The sequence below is a fragment of the Tricharina praecox genome (genome assembly GCF_024521635.1).
Source record: "Tricharina praecox strain CBS 144465 chromosome Unknown BZA05scaffold_48, whole genome shotgun sequence".
Lineage (NCBI taxonomy): Eukaryota > Fungi > Ascomycota > Pezizomycetes > Pezizales > Pyronemataceae > Tricharina > Tricharina praecox.
This window is the reverse complement of record NW_026250450.1, coordinates 101,518-119,545: the sequence shown is the minus strand read 5'-3', so window position 1 is coordinate 119,545 and position 18,028 is coordinate 101,518. Positions and strand designations below refer to the sequence as shown.

Here is an 18,028-nt window from a genome sequence, read left to right as displayed (position 1 = left end):
TTGTACCGCATCATGCGAGATTACTCTCTATGTTGAGAGACTTCCGTTATCCGTTCTCACTGAGGTGGCGAGCGGCCTGCATCCGAGGCACCCCCGCGCCTCTATACAATTACATTTTCACCTGTGGTGTCTGATACACTGTACCCTAATTCAGGATACCACTTTTCTTGACATCGGCGGCGACGGGGATGTGAGTGATATAGGAGGTGTCGACGCCGGCTACTGGCCGATTGGCTGTAGAGCGGGATCTTTCCCCGCCGGCGGCCGCCGCTTTTTATACTATAGAACTATCTATTGACTGTAGCTGTGATAACTACACGGTACCGGTATATACACGCTAAACACCATAGTTATATCTCGCTTTCCGGCCGCCGTGGGCGGTGGAGGTATCAATAACCAGCTTATTTAGACGGCTAATTCATCTATGTGTGCGGTGATCGTGCGCGTAAGGCTCCTCTCCCGGTACCGACACAGGAGAACTTGTGTGTTGGCGCCCCCCTAGCGACTACCTTTGTTCATTCTCGCAGTGAACGCGAACCAGACCTGCGGTTTTGGAGGTAGAACCAACTAGTAACAGCGAATTCGTGAAGTCAATTTCGCGCTGTATCCCGCTCGCACCCGGAGATCTCGACTGCGTCAATTAATCCAATATCATTCCCTCGCGCAGCGGCCAGAGCAACAACATTTGGATTTGGCCATGCGAAGTAACTCACACATGGCCAGGAAGAAAGACCTTTCCGCTTTCGCGTGAAAGGAAGAAAACCACCCCGTATAACTTGCGGTAAAGCAAGTTATACTTCTTGTGTTTCCTCGGTGTCCGAGGACCGCGGCTTCTCCGCCGCGTGTAATATTTCTCCGCCGCGTGTAGTATTTCTGCGTCACTCAGTACACGTCCACCAAGCACGGGACCGAGGCTTGTTGCCGGTCTACCAGTACCTGGGCCGAGGCCCAGTTGTAGTGGGGAAACTTGTTTCCCACAGTACAAGGGAGACGGCGATCATGGTTTCCAATTGCCTGGTGACCGTCTGGTTGTGTAATTGTCTGGTGGTGTGGTCGCCTGGAAGAGGCCAAACGAAGGGGGAAAAGGAAGTGGGAGAGAAGGAAGTAAAAAGGGGTTGACAATCCCGAGCGTTCTGGTTTGACAGCGAGATCGTGATGGGGTTGCACGAATGGTGAAGTGTTTATGTCGCGACAGATTTTGTCGAGGAAGAAGTTGTGATTGTTGTGAGGAGAAGGAGAGAAGAAGTAGCGGGGGGAGGGTCTTTTATATGTGTTTTAGAGCCGCAAGGGTTGAAAGATTTTCGCCGTCGCCCGCGCGAGTGGCTAGCGTTGACCTCAACTACGTCGACCTCATAACAATAAACGATGTCACTGCAGGGCGAACGCAACCCGAGCCCACATGCGCACGTGACCGTCACCTAAACATGTGCTGATATTCCCGCACACATGCACGTACCTCATCCACGTGCTGCTCATACAGTCTGCCCTCGCATAGCCCTAGAGGAGGAGTGACAATGGGTATGGCGAGACCGCTTGCAACGTGATTACAACCATTCAATCACGGTGAATCTTCGACTGCTTCAACCTTGGCGATCAGTAGTACTAGAGTTACATCTCATGATCGTTGATATCGATGATCTCGCTGCTATACCGGCCGGCGGCGTCTGTGCCATCTCAGAGATCGAGAGTTTTCGCGCCGATGCGGAATTGACCTGGCTTGAAATCTGGGATTGCAACCGACGGAAACAAACGAACAGCCCATGCCAGTATCGCAGTTCTTCAGGAACCTTCAGAGTGACACATGAGAGGAATGGTATATGTCTCCCGATGTCGGTGCACCGGTTGCTCCTGCTGTTGTGGATACATTGCTGACCTGTTGGCCTAGTGATAGTGCGGGAGAGCCATTCGCCGGAATCTAGCATAGTCGGATACAAAGGAGCAGACCTGTAGGGAAGGGAAGCCGCCTAGGCCATAATTAACAGGTCCTCGCCGTTCGTGTCAACTGTGATCTCGGACCAAGATAGTGCACGGCAAATGGAATTTTTGCGGCCTTCGCAGCTACCCTCGATTTATCCTCCGTTCTTTCGGCGGAGGTCCATCGTCTATCGGCTTCGTCATCACGGATATCGGTCACTGCAGCACGCACGAATACCATTCGGTTGAATATCGGGATCCACTTTTCTGGCGGGGACGACACGGAGGTGTCGGGGCTATCACTCAGTGTTGCATCTAGTCGGCTGTCGGTGCCATGCTGCATCCAGAGTCAGACTGCAGCCGGATGGAGAGGTTTATGTACTGCGATGAGGTATGTACCTAGCCAACTGAAATTGGATCAACGATGAAGAAACACAATTGAATTGCTGCTAGTCTGCGCGCTTTCTGACGCTACGTAGTGAGATCATCGGCCGTTATCCATACATGTTACATACAAATCAGCTCGTTTGAAACTTTGCTACATGACGCCAAAGCGACTGTGGCCACTGGAAGGTGTGATCCGGTTGGTTCAGTTTGAATCATGGTTTCATTTGTCTACAGTAGCGAGCACACGGATCTTCTTCCTTCACCGTCAAGATGCCCGTGGCAAAGTCTCAGGTTTCTCCTCCTTTCGTCGGAAGATTCAAGATGCACATACCACCAAAGACTATATCTCCGTTCACCGCACTCCCAGGTCCACACCCTCACCTCATCTCATGGCACCCTGCGATCTCGCAATAACACGAATAATGCAGGACACTACCCTCCTCGTCATCCCCGCTGTTGCAGCATCAATTTCGGCGCTTGCGAACCCAGACATTGCCCCGCCCACTCACGTCCACGGCGGTGACCAGCTGCTTGATGACGGTTTGGCTATCGACCTAGGCGCACCCATCACCATGGACTTACCCAACCTCACCTCACCCACTTTCCAGATTCCAACGATTGACATTGCTGCACTTCCGACAGTTTACCCGCCGACGTTCGACGTACCGACGTTCGACGTACCGACGTTCGACGTACCGACGTTCGACGTACCGACGTTCGACCTACCAACAGTTCACTGGCACAACGGGCTTGGAAGGCAGACAGCCAGCATCGCGATGGTTGTTGGAGCGGCGGCGGCGGTAGTCCTAGCAGTGTGGTAGGGGGATACGGAAAGGTTTTGTGTTGAGCTGGAGAGGGATGGTTCGGTAGTCAGACTCGATTCGCGTGCGTTCTAGGAGAGAGGGGAATTCGCGTCATCATGTGTCACCTCGCTTATTCCAAACCCGTGTGAGCGTTCATGCAAGTTCCTTCATGTCCCGTCAACGAGATACCAGCCGTGGCCTATGAGCAAAGCTGTAAAAAATGAAAGCTCGTGCCCAGGTTTGAACTGAGGACTCCGGAATCAAAATCCGACGTGCTAACCACTACACTACACAAGCATTGGCTGGTGAAGAGCATAACCGTATGGCACTCAGACCCATGTATGCGTGTGATGAGCCTCGTTTGACGTTATCTAGCAGCAGACGGACGACGTATCTCAAAGAACCGAAATTATTCTTTGTCTGCTGACAGCTCGCGAGTCTAAGTGAGCAAACATTGAATTAGACTCCATCGTCCACGTGCAGGCTTCATTCAGGATGGTTTCCATGGATACGAGCAAACCTACTTTCAAGACGAACCATCCTCTGCGCTCTTCCTTCAAAGCCAGAAGTATCTACATAACCTTCGCAAGCACGACAACCGCTGCAACAGTTCAACTCCCTCATACCATCTCCTGTATTATCTCGGATAACCGTCCGGTGGGTTTGAGCTATTAGCGCTGTTACACGCAGGCTTGGCGCGCTTTCTAACTGGTTTCCGCCGTTGCACGTTGGTTTTGTGGCGCTTGGCGCTTAGTCAGTGTCCAACTTACTAGCGCAAAATACCCGTGATGTTTCTACACACACAGAGTATCCAACTTCAAACCGATTCTTTCCAACAGACTTCCCTAACATCGTCATCTTCAATATCGCTAATATTAGCAAACAGCTCTACAACCACATGCTGTCTACCTACTTCTTCCAGTCGCTTGCTTCTCCTGGCTACCAGCTACTGGTTCAACTGCAACGCGCATCTTTTCCCATGCCCGTTGAGAAAGTGACTGCTGAGCCTGCCGGTCCGCTGAACCTTCCATGGGCACGCCCACCGAACCTGCACCACTCAATCTGCGGAGAGTGCGCCCGCCGAGCCAGTCAAGAACGCGCCCACCAAGTCTGCTGTTGAGGACGCGTCAACCGAGTCAGTCAAGAGCGCGCCCACTGTCCCCTGTAGACATCTTCGACGAGCGATCAGTTGGATATTGTTGTCCTCATCACTGTCGTTGTCGGGAGCATATCCAGCCGTAGACGTAAGAACAAAAGCTGCAAATTCTGATATGACTCTGTCGGCGTGTGCTATTTTCGTAGGAAAGGTGACATTTTTGTTCTCCATAATGGTTTCCGTGATTTCTATGAACTTGATCTTTGTAGAGTGTACTGCAATGCTCTACATATGCCGTTCCCACGATGCTTCAGGAGTATCAGCCGCACTAACCTAATCGACTGATGTTTGTTGCGGCGTCGGCGCTAACCGATTAACGCTAGTGCGGGCTTCATTGCCCTAAATCCATTTTACCCAGCGAACGGTTATCCGGGATAATACGGTATCGCTTTCGGCACACGACTACAACAGTCATGAAACTACCACTACTCCTGGTATTCTTTTTCTTCTTCGCGATCACGGTTCTCTCCGATCCAGCCCCTGAGCCAAAAGGTGGGAAAGGCTTCCACGCTCCAAAGAAGCCAAAAAGTGGCGTCGACAGCGGCGGCGGTAAGCCTTCCGGCGATTTGGGTGTGTATTAGTGAAATATGCTTATTTTTAGTGTAGGCGGCGCTAGTTCAGCGGCGGCGGTCGATGCGAGGGGTGTCTTGCCCGCTGCGGTGCTTGTGGCAGCGGTTGTTCTCGGATATGGACTGTTGTAATCGACGGCAGCCGCTCTCTGCCTACGCTGTGTACCGATAGCCGGCGATACTGGGGATGGGACCAAATTCAACGGGGTTTACTTTCTAGTCGGATATCTCCTCGTCTTGAAACATTCATTAGTACGATGGGATCTGATCTGGAAACGTGATAATGCTTTAGGTCACAGGCCCCGGCCTGCTATGCATGAGGATAGTGGCGCCAACTTCGCTCGAAAGTCGGGAATCCCGCCATGCCGTCGAGTGCAAATCTGTGACTGTGTGCATTTGCGTTGTAACCGTCCACCGGGTTGGAGTCTAGCATTTTACTCCCGTCCATTGCTGTCGATCTGTAATATTCCACTGCGAGCTTCTAGTCTACTCTCGTCTTAACTATCCATTCGCGAGTTCGTTCTTCGCAACCTCCCAGACATCCATCGGAGTGTCTTCTGCAACGGCAGAAGTTCCTCTATATACATGTGCTATATAGATGACCTCCAGGCTTGCCCTGTTGGCGGGCTGCACGTAGACCTATCCCACCTAGGGCACCAATCATGACTCTAACGCCTAAGGTCCGGACGCGTAAAATCCGGACACCTCATATCCGGTCGCTAGGCGTCCGGCACCAGATATGACTCGGACGCCTGGGCTCTGGCGCTCTCAACAAAAGTGGTATTCTGAAGTAGTGTACAGTGTATCGTGCCGGGAAGAAAAACATACATGCAGGAATGTGCGGGGGTGCTTTGGATGGTGGCCGCTCGCCGCCGCTCGCCACCTCTGTGAGAGCGGATAACGAAAGTCAGAGTGATCTCGCATGATTAGGTACACGAGGGTTCGTGATATTATGACAGGCGCTACCTCCGGCGAGAGCTCCTCCACCGCCAGGACTCTCTGGGATCGATCGGATGTCTACATATGACAGATGTATACGTTGGAGCAACATCACGGTGAACGCAAAATTAAACTATACTGTCGACCTTCACTCCCTCTTTCCAGTCAGAATAGACGTACAGAGAGGAAGACCCGAAGCTTCGGTGACATGGTTGGAGTGAGATGGTAGCCACAGAGTGCCGCGGACCCGTGACGCCTGTATAAACGGATAGGGGGCTTCCCCTACTGGAGCATCAACTGTATGAAAAGAAGATTCGCAGCCCGATACGAGGCGTATAACATAATCATTGATAATACCATCTTATCATCTACACATTCATTTGATCAGCCACAAACGTTTGACACACTCTCGCGTCGGCATGTGCCGTCGGCCGCCACCCGCAAATATGATATTCGGTAGCTATATTGAACACAAGAAGATAGAAAACATGAACTTAAATTATTCGAGCAAATCGTGGTAATCTAACTACTGCAGCTACAAAAATGACTGCGACTAACCAGCCGTCCTCTCCCTTTTGGACAAGGAATGTTCGGAAACGGTACGTCCTCCAACTTGTCCCCCCTTTACCCAAAGTTGCCCGCTCGTGGCGATTCCCCAAGCCACCGACACGTTTGGCCTCGACCTGAGCGAGTTGCTCTAGAAGAAGGATGCGCTCGGCGTCGGCAGTAGTGGTGCGGGGACTGGAGGGGGCCATCCTATCCGCATCAGGATCCTTATCGGTGTCAGGATCCAGCGACTCCACGGTATTCCCTATCTAGGAACCGATGCCAATAATTTCCCCGATCATCGAGTCCAGCTGATGGAACAACTTCTACGGCTTTCAATTTTAAAATGCCTTCTTTCCGACGGCAGTAGCAGGCACAGGATCGCAATCCTGCAACCCAGAGGGGCCCGCTCGTGGCGGTTCCCAAGCCACCGGCAAGAGCACTCATGTAGGCAGTTCGCTGCCAATCGTACTGTGGAGATACAGCAGCTTCGAAGTTCAAGCCGACAGTTCCGAACTGGCTCCTTCATTCACGTTAGTCAGTTATATGCATGTACACGAGGGGAAGGGGCTGTGCGGTACCCTGTTTGCAAGTGTGTTTATCCAAAAGAATGGTCCGCGCATGTCGGTGAGCCACGCCAGTGTCAGGTAATCATTGGGTCTCGGAATACCGGTGATGTATTCCAGCTGAACAGTCATGAGGTTTGGCCGGAACCAGTAACACGGGTGGCCCCCACTCTTGGCCGGATTTCCACCGCTGGCCCATCACCACTATCGCGCAGTTAGTTGCGAGGCACATGTGGAGGGTGTGTTTGTTGCTTACGGATGCTTGCCACAGCTGTAGCGGGCGGAGGATCTCGATCCTCACGCCCCATGGGGCCCGCTCGTGGCGGTTCCCCATGTGGCAAACAGATCCTGAGATGGACCGGAGCTCGGTGGGTCCTCAGGCGAAGGTCTAACCGTGTGCCCACGGAGGGGCTGAGAGAGTGTGTCATACGAATACTGGGCATGCGGTGGCGTGCGGAGGATCTGAATCCTTCCGCCCAAAGGGGCCCGCTCGTGGCGGTTCCCCAAGCCACCAACATGGCCCGAGCAAAGCTTGCCGCAATACTTGATCTCCCGGAGAAGGGGCCGCAGCCCAGTTCATAGCTATCGCGCTGTTAGTTTCTAGTCAGATGAGGGGGGAGGGCGTGTGATTTAATGATTCCAGCGCCAGGTGGTTGTCTTATCCATTGTTCCTGAAAAGTACGCAATCTTGCCATAGAAAAGCACCCGAACAAGCACGGCTGCTGCCCGCATGACAAACAGGAGTGTTTGTGCGCTCGGCAGTAACCAAGAAGAAGAGGAAGAAGATTGAGGGTGCCGAACCTATGGTCCAGTTGTCGGTGGCCAACAGTGGTTATGGCAACTCCGTTTCTTGCTCCGCGTCGGCGAAGAGTGAGTCTTGAGTGGCGAGTCACCCGGCAAAGGGGCCGCAGCCCTATTGACCGCTATCACGCTGTTAATTTCTAGTCAGAAGAGTGAGGGGGATGTGTAACTTACGGATTAGCCGCGTATTGCGGCATACCACAGCTATGGCGGGCGCAGGATCTAAATCCTCACGCCTATGGGGGGCCGCTGTTGGGTCCTCACGAGAAAATGATTGCTGTTGTAGGTGGAGTATAGAATAGAAATAGTTGGAACGAGGAATTATTGTGGTGGTAGTGATTAGTGATGGTAGTGTGATGAGCGGAATGTTGAAGAGATGAAAAAAACGAAAAAAGATGAGATGGACAAGTTGAAGTTTGTGTGTGTGTGTGTGTGGGGGGGGGGGAGCTGTTTAAATAGTTGGAGCGCAGTCACGTCGGGCATAGCCCTACCCACTTATAGGGCACGTACGCGCAAACCCGTGATTGAGCACAGTTGCTGCGGTGGCTACCAACCATAGAATTTCACTCCGTTTGAATTGTGAGAGCCGCGCGAAATATTCAAGTTATGCAGCCTCCCCCCGTCAAGATGAGCAGCAAGAACCCTGGTATATCTCAAGGACAGAACTGATATGGATTCCTCCAACTTTCCGAGCAAACTTCAGCTTTAACAATATTCAAAAATCTGATATCAGAACGATTTACAAACTCACATCAGCAGCTGCAACTTTCGCATAACAGTTACAAATCTGCTACAATGAAGTACACGATACATCTAGTTTTCCTCCTCTTCACTGTCGCAGCCCTCGCCGACCCAGAGGCCAGGGGCGGTGGTGGTAAAGGCGGCGGCAGTCGCGGTGGGCTGGGGCGCTCACAGATCAAGAACGGGGTGGCACACGGCAGTAAGTCCTCAAATCCTGAGTGCACGCACCGACACTGATGATCGGCATAGATTCGAGTGCCGGGAATGTACTTCATCCGGGACGTCTGGCGGTCGCAGTGGCGGTAGCTGGGGCAGCGGCTTTGCACATGCGGGACTTGTGATGCAGTGCGTGCTGGCCGCATAGGGGGCGGGGTGCGGCTGTGCAATTGATTTGCTCGATTATTTTGTTTACTCGATTATTTTCATTACGGATATGGACGATTGGCAGAGTGCTTCTGCTGACCCGTACACGTGTTTGCTATTACTCGTACAAACCTCCGCGTTTTGCAGTTGGCGATTTCTAGTTCGATCATCTCTTCAGCATTTAGGATAATTCAATCTCGGGCTTCAATTATTTCCGTCCCATGCGTACCCCGAATTTCCGTTCTATCCATCCGTCTACTGCGCATTCAATACCGCCACCTGCCCGGGCTATATGAACGCCCAAAACTACGCCCGACGATCATCTCGATGCCTACTACGTACTAGACTCTATCTAGTTTCGCTTCTACAGAAACAATGAACACGAACACACTCTTCAACCTACTCTTGCTTCTGTCCTTGCTACCATTGCTAACCCAGGCGGCCGCAGCATCTCCGAATACAACAGCATCCACTAATCCACCCGAACCCCCACCGATCTGCTTCCTCCGTCACGATCTCCTACGAAACCCAGAACGCAATGGCGATGTCGCACCGGGAATGTGCAGCCTGATCCGCAGCCTACCGCGGCGGCGTCATAGGGGTGATGAAGTGCGATACACGTGCTGGGGTCGGTGAGTGCGCCTGTTCCGACTGTTGGAATGTTTGGTCGCTGATACGCTGGTGGAGAGAGTTCTGTCGCCGGGGTAGGGGTTGTAGAGGCGGGTGTTGGATATTTCGCGGGGATCCGTGGTTATGAGGGTATGCCTGGGGACTCGGGCCTAGAGACGATGGTGAGATTCGACATCTGCGGTCAGCTCCGATATGCTTTGGGAACGGAATGTAATGGAGTTTGCCTGTGTATGGCTATGGGATTTGAGCGATCGCCATGGTTTATCCGCGTGCAGCAACGGTGATTACGGAGTATTATCTTTCCGCCCGGAGGTTACTGACATATCGCGAGGCTGAGAAGTTCTACCGGCGGAAGGGTCTATATGACGCTGATTATTGATAGTGACAGTGTTATCGGTGGCGTCGGTCTTCGTACTCGACGTGGCCAAATGTCGGCCGACCGAATACTGCGCCGCAATACAATGATTAGCCGAGCAGATTCTTCAGCTATCAGTCTCTACTCGATTACGACTGTTCTCCACTGACATACCCGACTAATCTCTCGCGTTCGCTCCGACCACTTCCCGTCGCGCGCGATCTCCCGTGCCGCCGTCCTGCCGCCGGAATCGTCGCGCTGCCGCCGGCGAATGCTTCCTCATGAACTCCACGCGACGTCGCGCGCTTCCTCCATTGTCCCACACCCCTCGAATTTCCGCCTCCATCGCGACTAGAGTACCCTAGCGACGCCCTACCTATTTGCCGATAGTTAACCGCCTCCGCCCTCCCCCTACTAGTGTGCGGAACGACGACCCCTACAAGCGCGAGAAGTTCCTACTGCCTAAAATGGATGTACTGGTACCTGGTACCTCGCCAGTCAGAAAGTAGAGGGGTGGGAAGGGGGGAAGGGGGGAAGGGAGGAAGGGGGAAGGGGTGCCCGGGGAAGGGGTGCCCGCTTGTCGGGATCTACATATAGGCTGGGGTTTCATGCTATGAAGAGACTTCTTCGTCTAGACTCTACGGTTCACTCGGCAGATGCTGGAGTAGAGTAGAGTGCCTGCACATGTGATGCCCGATAGTGACTGTGACTTGTCCCGAGAGGAAATATCGGATCGGTGGGTCTCCCGTCAATTGTTTCAGCGATGGAGTCATCGGAAACTTGGATCGCAGTCCCGACTGGTTGATTGAGGTTACTTAAGGGATGTGGTGATTTTGTTCGTTCATATTTGACGATTTCTTTTCCACACGAGCAACTCACCTGTATCTTCACCTGGTTGAGAATCTTCCGCGACTTCAGGTCTTCAGCCAAGTGCGTGCCACTGTGGTGAGCGTAGATCGGTAAAGGACCCCCGGCACGTTTCAAAAAGCGATTTGGGCGAAGGCTGGGAAGAAGACAGGGGAAAGGAAAGATAGACGGTCAATAGCGGAGTTGTTCGCCGATGAGCAGTGCAGCGATGCGATGCTGGATGTCTTAGGAACGCCGGGTGTGGGGAGGAAAGCTCCGCCACGCCTGGAGGAGGAGGCGGAACAGGAGGAAAACCTCGCATCGGAGGTAGAACAGGAGTTCCCAGTAGGGCGCTGTGTCTGCGGCCGATGCAAGGAAGTAAGAAAAGACGATATGTGGTTACATATTCCGGGTGCGATTTCATATTTCATTTGTATGGTAGGCAGCTGGAGTCGTGCTGGCCGGCTCAGCCACTGTTGGTCAGAGTGGGCAGGAAAGGAGTGCGACGGTTCACCATAGTCTAGATAGGCTGCATGCGAAATACACTGAAGATCTCTCTGTTGCTCTTACCCCCGGAAAGTTCATGATCTCTCGATGCTCCTGTCCGGAGCGTATCCTCAACCTCGTAAGTGTACGAGGTAACAACACAGTCACAGAGCTCTCAAGTTTACAGATGCAAATTTTATTTATTTCATTTCCTCAGAGCCCACTAATTCATTCCTATCCGTCCGAACTATGCGTAGGCCAACCCAAGAACCTCCGTGCCTACTGTATCAACCCTACGTCCTCCCTAGCATACCTCTTCTTGATCTCCGTCGGCGACACCGGGGAGAAGAGACGCAGCTCAAAACCATATGCCTTTCCAGTCGCCTTGTCCACCAGGATCCGGCCCTGGCTGATGATCATCCGGAAGTTCAACCACGCCAACTCGGGATCCGAGGTGTCGATCGTGATGGGCTCCCAGAAGTCGGTTTCGCCGAACCTATTTCTCGAGCGTTAGTAATGCTGTTGATTGGTGATGATCGAATGCGTGGTAGGGTAGGGATGGAACACTGCACTTACTTCATGTCTCTATCGCCCTTGCCCTGTAGGATCTGTCCGAGGTAGGCATTGATGCGAATGAAGCCTCCAGCGCGGAAGTGCACCAGCGCGCCGCTGTTCACCGCCTTTCCGGCCGCGGTGGTGTCGAGCTCAAACATGTTTCCCGAACGCAGCTTGAAGTAGTCGTTGCCGCTGAGGATGTCGACCTTGTAGGCGGGCAGCGAGATGTTGAGAGGACCGGTCTCCGGGATGTAGGCAGGATTCGGGGCCGGGAGCGTGAGGACGCTGGCGGGGTGAAAGGTCAGCACGCCCGCACCGAAGATGTCGTAGTAGCCGGTGCCGCGCGGAGTGATCGATCCGCCCGGGTTTGTGAGCGTGTAGTTGAGCAGCGCGTGGCCGATATAGGCGAGGACGGGGAGATGCATCTTGGAGATGGTGGTTGTGTGAGAGCGACAGTGGGGTGGTTTTGGAGAGTGAAGGTGGGGTGGGATAAGGTGGTGAGGTGAAGAGAAGAGTAGAGAAGACGATGAGCAACAGCAGAAGAGGAGGATGGGAGTAGGGTAGCGAGTGTATTTGAATGCATCCGTTTGGAGCTGTGTGTACAAGTTGAATCATCCCACAAACATCAGAAGCTAGTGCCAGTAAACAAACATCGGTCCCCCGGCAACGGACGGACGGCCGCCCACGTCCGACTTGCTGTGCGACATGTAAATGGCAAAGCTATTCACGTTCCGTCACCAGAACCGGTAGTATCAATAGAACCGACGATAGTTCGAATCGAGAATGTTTGCAGCCAGCAATCTCCCGATATAGTTGGTAGCGGTGATCAGGGACAGGCGAGCCGGCTGACCCGGCTTGGTGGGGTTCAATCATTGGAGATAGTGCGACGTTTGAGGGCCGTGATACCAATGAAGATAGATCTACGTGAATATGGACGAGGTTCAAATCGTCGTCCAGAAGCATCAAGCGGACAGGACTGAGGTGAGTGTCGGTAGATCTGCATTGGGCAGCCGCTCACCAAATATGATGGAAATAAAGGTGTGCCGCGGCTATGCATCACAGATCGTAACTCACGCTACCGTTTCCCCTCAATACATTACGATGCCCGAGAATATGACGTAGTGCCGCAATAGTCCACTCTATCCATGCGCATCTTCGAAGATCACTCGTTCGTGCGCAATGAGTACCAGTGTGACACACGATCAGAGGATGCTGATTGCCATAATCTGCATAAGTCTTAGGCGATGAATGAATGAAGAAAACCAAAACAGGCTGAGTTCTTGCCGTACCTCGTCTAATAATTCCGTATGCAACGATAAATCCGTTTTCTCTCTATCTCTATCTCGGCATACGCTTACATTCCTACACTACAATCAAAAAAGTATGTTTGTAATGCCCTAATTCCCAGTAGTAATTCGCCAGAGATAGATCATACGATGCGTTTCTGCCGGAACAAATACCCCTCCCGAGGTGGGGCACGTCTAGGCGACGTCCATCAGTCCCACCGTCCCACAGTCCCACTACCAAGGAGGAGCCTAGCGATTTGTTTTATGGAATCTATTCATAGGCGCCTTCTACCCCAAGAATTGCGAGATATATAGAGTGCAGTATCTGGGATTGGAAGCTGGTAGAATATCTACCCGGATACCCCAGCAGCGGAACCCCCGCGCGGCAGGGCAGGGGTTGGCCCACCCCGTCCCCACGAGGGGTAGTATTCGGTAGGGTTACCGATATTCGTCGATTATCTAGCAGGGGGGCGCGACCGCGACATCCACAAGCGTGAGGTGGAAATGTTTCGTGTGGATGTCGCGGCTGATGCAATTGGAAGTCTCGGGAAGCCCGGTCGATGGCGGGCAGGATCGCTGCCGGCGTGATGGGTTCGTGGGGCATGCAGTGGGAGCGGGAGATGCTCGCGCGCATTTGGTGGCAGCGACTATGCATGGCGCAGCTTCACCGGGAATCGCGAGGGAAACGCAGCTGAGCGCGTGGAGAATAGTCCGGCCGCGCTGCAAGGTGCCCCGTCAGGTGTATAGGTAGCGCGTGTCCCAACTCCCGCCCCACTCGCCAATGATCGCGCGAGGCGTGTGGCGTAACACCTGCCAGATCGGACAGGCCTTTCGCGTCAGGCGGGTGTAGCGGCAGGTCGACTAATGGATACCCATGGAGATCGGACAATACCCGTCGGTAAGTCCGAAACATACCACCAGAGACTGCCTCTGCCTATTCGTCATCTTACGCGCTATTAAATAAGTAACCATAGGATCTCCATTCCACTCGCACGGCCAATATAAACGGAGTTCGGCTGATAAAAGTGGATCCACAGAGATCGCCGGTGAGGATGGAAATCTGCGTACGCATTTGCCCCCTCCAACGCCACGGCGTATCACGGATCGGCAATCGTCAGAAAGTCGGCAGTGCGCTGGCATTTGTCAAATTTCCTATCCGCATCTATCGCTGTACCGAGCTCGGAACATAGGGTTCTAAGTCTAGCATGAAGACATCAGCATATTCTGACATCGTCTTCGAAAAAGGTATCATAGGAGGAAACTGTCAAATAAGCGCTTGGTGATGGGTCCGTCGAGTAGCGCGGCCGGACGAGCGGCCGTCGGACGACACTGAAGGTTAAAGAAAGGTGTATAAAGAGGCCTACCACCGTGTTTATAGCAAGAATCCACAGACTCATCCCCGGAGGATCCAGCCCGATCTTTAGGAAGAGACAACGCTCGCCCTGTCAACTGGCTCTTCGCTCATAGAACTCGTCCGCTTCCGGATTATGGGCTGCTGGCTCCTCTGTTGCCAGCTTCGCCCATTCGTCTGCTTTTTCGTTGCCAGGGACACCCTTGTGAGCAGGGCACCAACATATCTTAATTATTATCTCGGGTCTATTCCTCCGAAGGGAGAAACTTAGTGGTGGTGGCAGTACTGGCGTTATGGGTGGTGATGGTAGTGGTGATGGTGATGCTGCGCAAACAAAAATATAGGGTTGATGGTGGAGATGCCACCGTTTCATCGTATGCGGCTTAGTTTCTGTGACATCTAAACCCTAACCCATCTCCACCCTACCAAACTCGTCTCCTCTCCGTCGCCTAACCATCCTATCGCAATTTTCGCACGCTTTTTCGCACTGTTCCGCACTCTTTTTTGCTCTTTCAATTCTCCCTCTTTTTCTTTTTCTTTTTCTCTCTATTTTTCTTTCGGTGGGCTCTCTGTTGCGGTGTGGGGCGGGGAGACCAGCGCTGTGTTACAAAACGGTGGGTTGCGTCGCTAGATACTCCAAAACCCTGACGAGCTTTGCCAAGATCGAGATCTCTAATGCCGGTACGGAAACCTGATGCCGAAACGGAGCGAATAATTGTTGCAGCGGGATAGCGTATTCAGACGTGGAAATACCGCAGGAAATATAGATGCATCAAGAACGTGGGGAAGTGTCAGTTCGGTCCGCTGTCATGCTTCCTGTGGGTCGGAAGTCGGTTACCCGAATACCGCCCGTTGGCACGATCGAGAGTCCGAACTTGGACCTCTCCCGTTCATAATATTCACAATGTAATTGGATCTTCTATCTACATCATTGAACAACTACACCAGTAATAGCGGAAGCTACAGATGCCTCCGCCGAGCTTTTAAGTACTTATTCATGGACAGTGGATGAGTCACAAGACTGTCCACGTGTCGCCGCTGAGTTACCAGCTTTCGTGGCTGGCCGCTCGGCGCTGCCGTCTCCGGTCAGGTGACCAATCAGAATGCAGCCAGAAAATAGCTCGGTCTACTACAAGCAAGACAACAAATGCGTTCCGTAGCGGCGGTAGTATTCACCGAGTAATCCGGAGAGGGAGTTGGACGGATGTTAAGATACAGAAAGAGGGTGACAAATAGAGGCGACGATGACTTGTAGTTTCACATGAGTGCTTTGTAAATATTTCAGTATCGACCCTATTGAACGAGATTGGCTGCTGACATAATTCACTCCATCAATTGCATTGTGATGTCAGCAAGTCTGGACTGCGGCATGTTGGTCTATGTACGGGTAAAATATTGCCGAGTGAGAGGAGCACAACGTACATAGGATACTCTAGAGATGATGGGTGAGATCAGATAATTCGATAACATAATATAAGATAAGTAAGAAGGCTCGCTTGATCGATCGGGTGGTGCGAAATGTCTTTAGCAGCGGAGCGATAACTTCTCTACAATCCTCCTTCTTAGCGTTTCCGTTCACTAGGTTGAATACCGTAGAATAATAACTTTTCCAACATCCTCCTTATCCGCATTCCCGTTTCGAGTTGCGATACCTGTTGCTTATTTAACAGGAGATTTTCGATGATTTTATCACGAACACTCTATCGCACCGCACACTCGCCACTGGCATGCGGCGTGCAGGAGGGGCACGGGAATTTGTAGAAGGGAAGGAGGGGCGGTGCTGCAGTGCAGAAAGTGCTACCCGAATGAGCGACGACCACGTCCGCACACATCTCAGCCTCACACTTGAGCTGCATACGCGGCGACGGAGACTGCAGAGCCTCAACCCCGCTCTGCAACATCACACTCCATCCTATTGCGACAAACTCCGGCCCGAAAATCTATGGTCTCTCGGTTGCCGCGTCAGTTGTAGGACTTATACAGGTTGGCCTCAAGGTCATCGAACACCTCCCCAAATTTGCCGACGCTCCCCGATCGCACACGACCTGCTAGCCGAAGTGCAGTCCACTCGTATCATTCTTCGCCAGCTCCATACGTTCGTCGGCAACTTTCACGGTTACGACGCACATCACAGATCGAACGTTATCGTCGACGACCTCGTCACTATCCTTACCAGCTGTGTCTGCACCTTCTCCGAGCTTGACGGCGTTTTGGATGGCTGCTCCACAAGCGAAGAACCGCGATTCACTCTGTGGGATCGAGCAAGATGGGCGTCAAAGGAGGGTGACCTTACTAGGATCGTGCCCAACCTTCAATACCACAAGTCATCCTTGATCGTATTGCTCTCACTGTTAGTTCACCGTGTGGGTCTGGGCTGCGCTGTAAGGAATCTGGAATCATGCAGATATAGGCATACCGCGATCAGAGTAACAGCGAAACACGTATCGGCCGAAATCGAATAGGGAGGAATTGCAAGCCCTTCTGGCGGTTTTGCAATCGGACCCCGAACTTGCTGCGCGTATGGTGTCCTTCCGGTCCACAACCGTCACAAAATACCCATCATCCACGTCGACGAGTTTGCGTGCACGCAGCGCAGTGGCCAGCTCAGCCAGGGATGCCGTGGAGGGCAGCAGCTTCTTACCTTCCATGAGAGCGACCATTCGCGTCTCGGATGTCGGCGGCAGTGACGGATCGTCCATTTTTACACATTCATCACAAAGGTCGCTTTCTTCATTCATGTTGGCATTCGAGCCGATCCTAGCGAAGACGCGGGTTTATAAAAGGGTGACCGGCAATGATTCAACTGCATCTTTCAACACCACTGACACTCCAACCTCGGGCTGGTCACAACTGAGCGGGGTCGGTCTGGATAAAATCTCGAACTTATCGGTCATCTGTCTTCCCGTATACGCCATCGAACTCGCCAATGAGCACCTGTACACCTTGTAGGGACAGCCGGGGAAGCCTAGATCGAAATTCCGCAGAGCCCGGGCATTCACAACACCACTACCCATGCTCCGCGAGCGCACTATGATTATCCGCTCGGCCCTCCGACATCGCGCATTGTCCAGTGACGATAAGCTGTTTTTGTTACATCAGGCCGCCGTGGAAGGGGACACTGTTACTGTCAAGGCATTCATCAGTGCGAAAACAAAAGAGGCCCAAGATGACCGGGCATAGTTAGCGCTGCGCATAGCCTCATCGGCGGGCCATCTGGATATTGTATGTCACTTGATTAAGTGCGGCGCTAACATCAATGCCGTGAATAAGGAAAGTCGCTCTCCGCTGCATGGGGCTGCATCGAACGGCCATCTCGAGATCATCCGTCACTTGATCAACTGCTGCGCCAACATCGAGCATGCCATAGGCGGGGTATGTCGCACTCCGCTGCAATATACGGCCAACTGGAGATCGTCAGCCACCTAGTTGAATCCGGTGCCAACAACGATGCCAAAGACAAGAAAGGTTTGTCTCCTTTGCACTATGCTGCATGGACTGGCAAGCTCACCATTGTGCATTACTTGATTAACTGCGGCGCAAACATCGATGCCGTGGACAAGGAAAATCGCTCTCCCATGTATGGGGCTGCATCGAACGGCCATATGGAGATCGTACGTCACCTGGTGACAGCCGGTGCGAACGTGAACGCTGAGTATACGAAAGGCTCGTCTCCGCTACACGACGCTGTATCGGGGGGATATCTGGAGATCACCAGCCACCGGATTGATTCTGGT

At 52.7% G+C, this 18,028-nt stretch overlaps 4 protein-coding genes and 1 non-coding gene across 5 annotated transcripts; 3 read left to right on the top strand and 2 right to left on the bottom strand.

The window, feature by feature from the left end:
- Positions 1-2,693: 2,693 nt before the first annotated feature.
- Positions 2,694-3,122, top strand: BZA05DRAFT_464476 (uncharacterized protein; the record flags this gene model as incomplete). The annotated part of the gene is made up of 1 exon (XM_051487738.1): positions 2,694-3,122. The coding sequence occupies exon 1, from the start codon at positions 2,724-2,726 to the stop codon at positions 3,120-3,122; it is 399 nt and encodes a 132-aa protein (XP_051334793.1). The 5' UTR covers positions 2,694-2,723.
- Positions 3,123-3,329: 207 nt separating this feature from the next.
- On the bottom strand, positions 3,330-3,401 carry BZA05DRAFT_t305. The gene has a single exon. It is a non-coding gene; the product is annotated as a tRNA-Gln (tRNA).
- A 1,272-nt stretch (positions 3,402-4,673) lies between these two features.
- BZA05DRAFT_449514 (uncharacterized protein) lies at positions 4,674-4,961 on the top strand (the record flags this gene model as incomplete). The annotated part of the gene is made up of 2 exons (XM_051487376.1): positions 4,674-4,809; positions 4,867-4,961. 2 exons carry the CDS (start codon positions 4,674-4,676, stop codon positions 4,959-4,961), a joined length of 231 nt encoding a protein of 76 aa, XP_051334792.1.
- Positions 4,962-7,396: 2,435 nt separating this feature from the next.
- Positions 7,397-8,763, top strand: BZA05DRAFT_422829 (uncharacterized protein; the record flags this gene model as incomplete). Its single annotated transcript, XM_051485828.1, has 7 exons — positions 7,397-7,454; positions 7,643-7,750; positions 7,863-7,963; positions 8,034-8,099; positions 8,241-8,260; positions 8,461-8,621; positions 8,672-8,763. 7 exons carry the CDS (start codon positions 7,397-7,399, stop codon positions 8,761-8,763), a joined length of 606 nt encoding a protein of 201 aa, XP_051334791.1.
- Positions 8,764-11,381: 2,618 nt separating this feature from the next.
- On the bottom strand, positions 11,382-12,082 carry BZA05DRAFT_449512 (uncharacterized protein; the record flags this gene model as incomplete). Its single annotated transcript, XM_051487375.1, has 2 exons — positions 11,382-11,598; positions 11,679-12,082. The coding sequence occupies 2 exons, from the start codon at positions 12,080-12,082 to the stop codon at positions 11,382-11,384; spliced, it is 621 nt and encodes a 206-aa protein (XP_051334790.1).
- Positions 12,083-18,028: the final 5,946 nt, after the last annotated feature.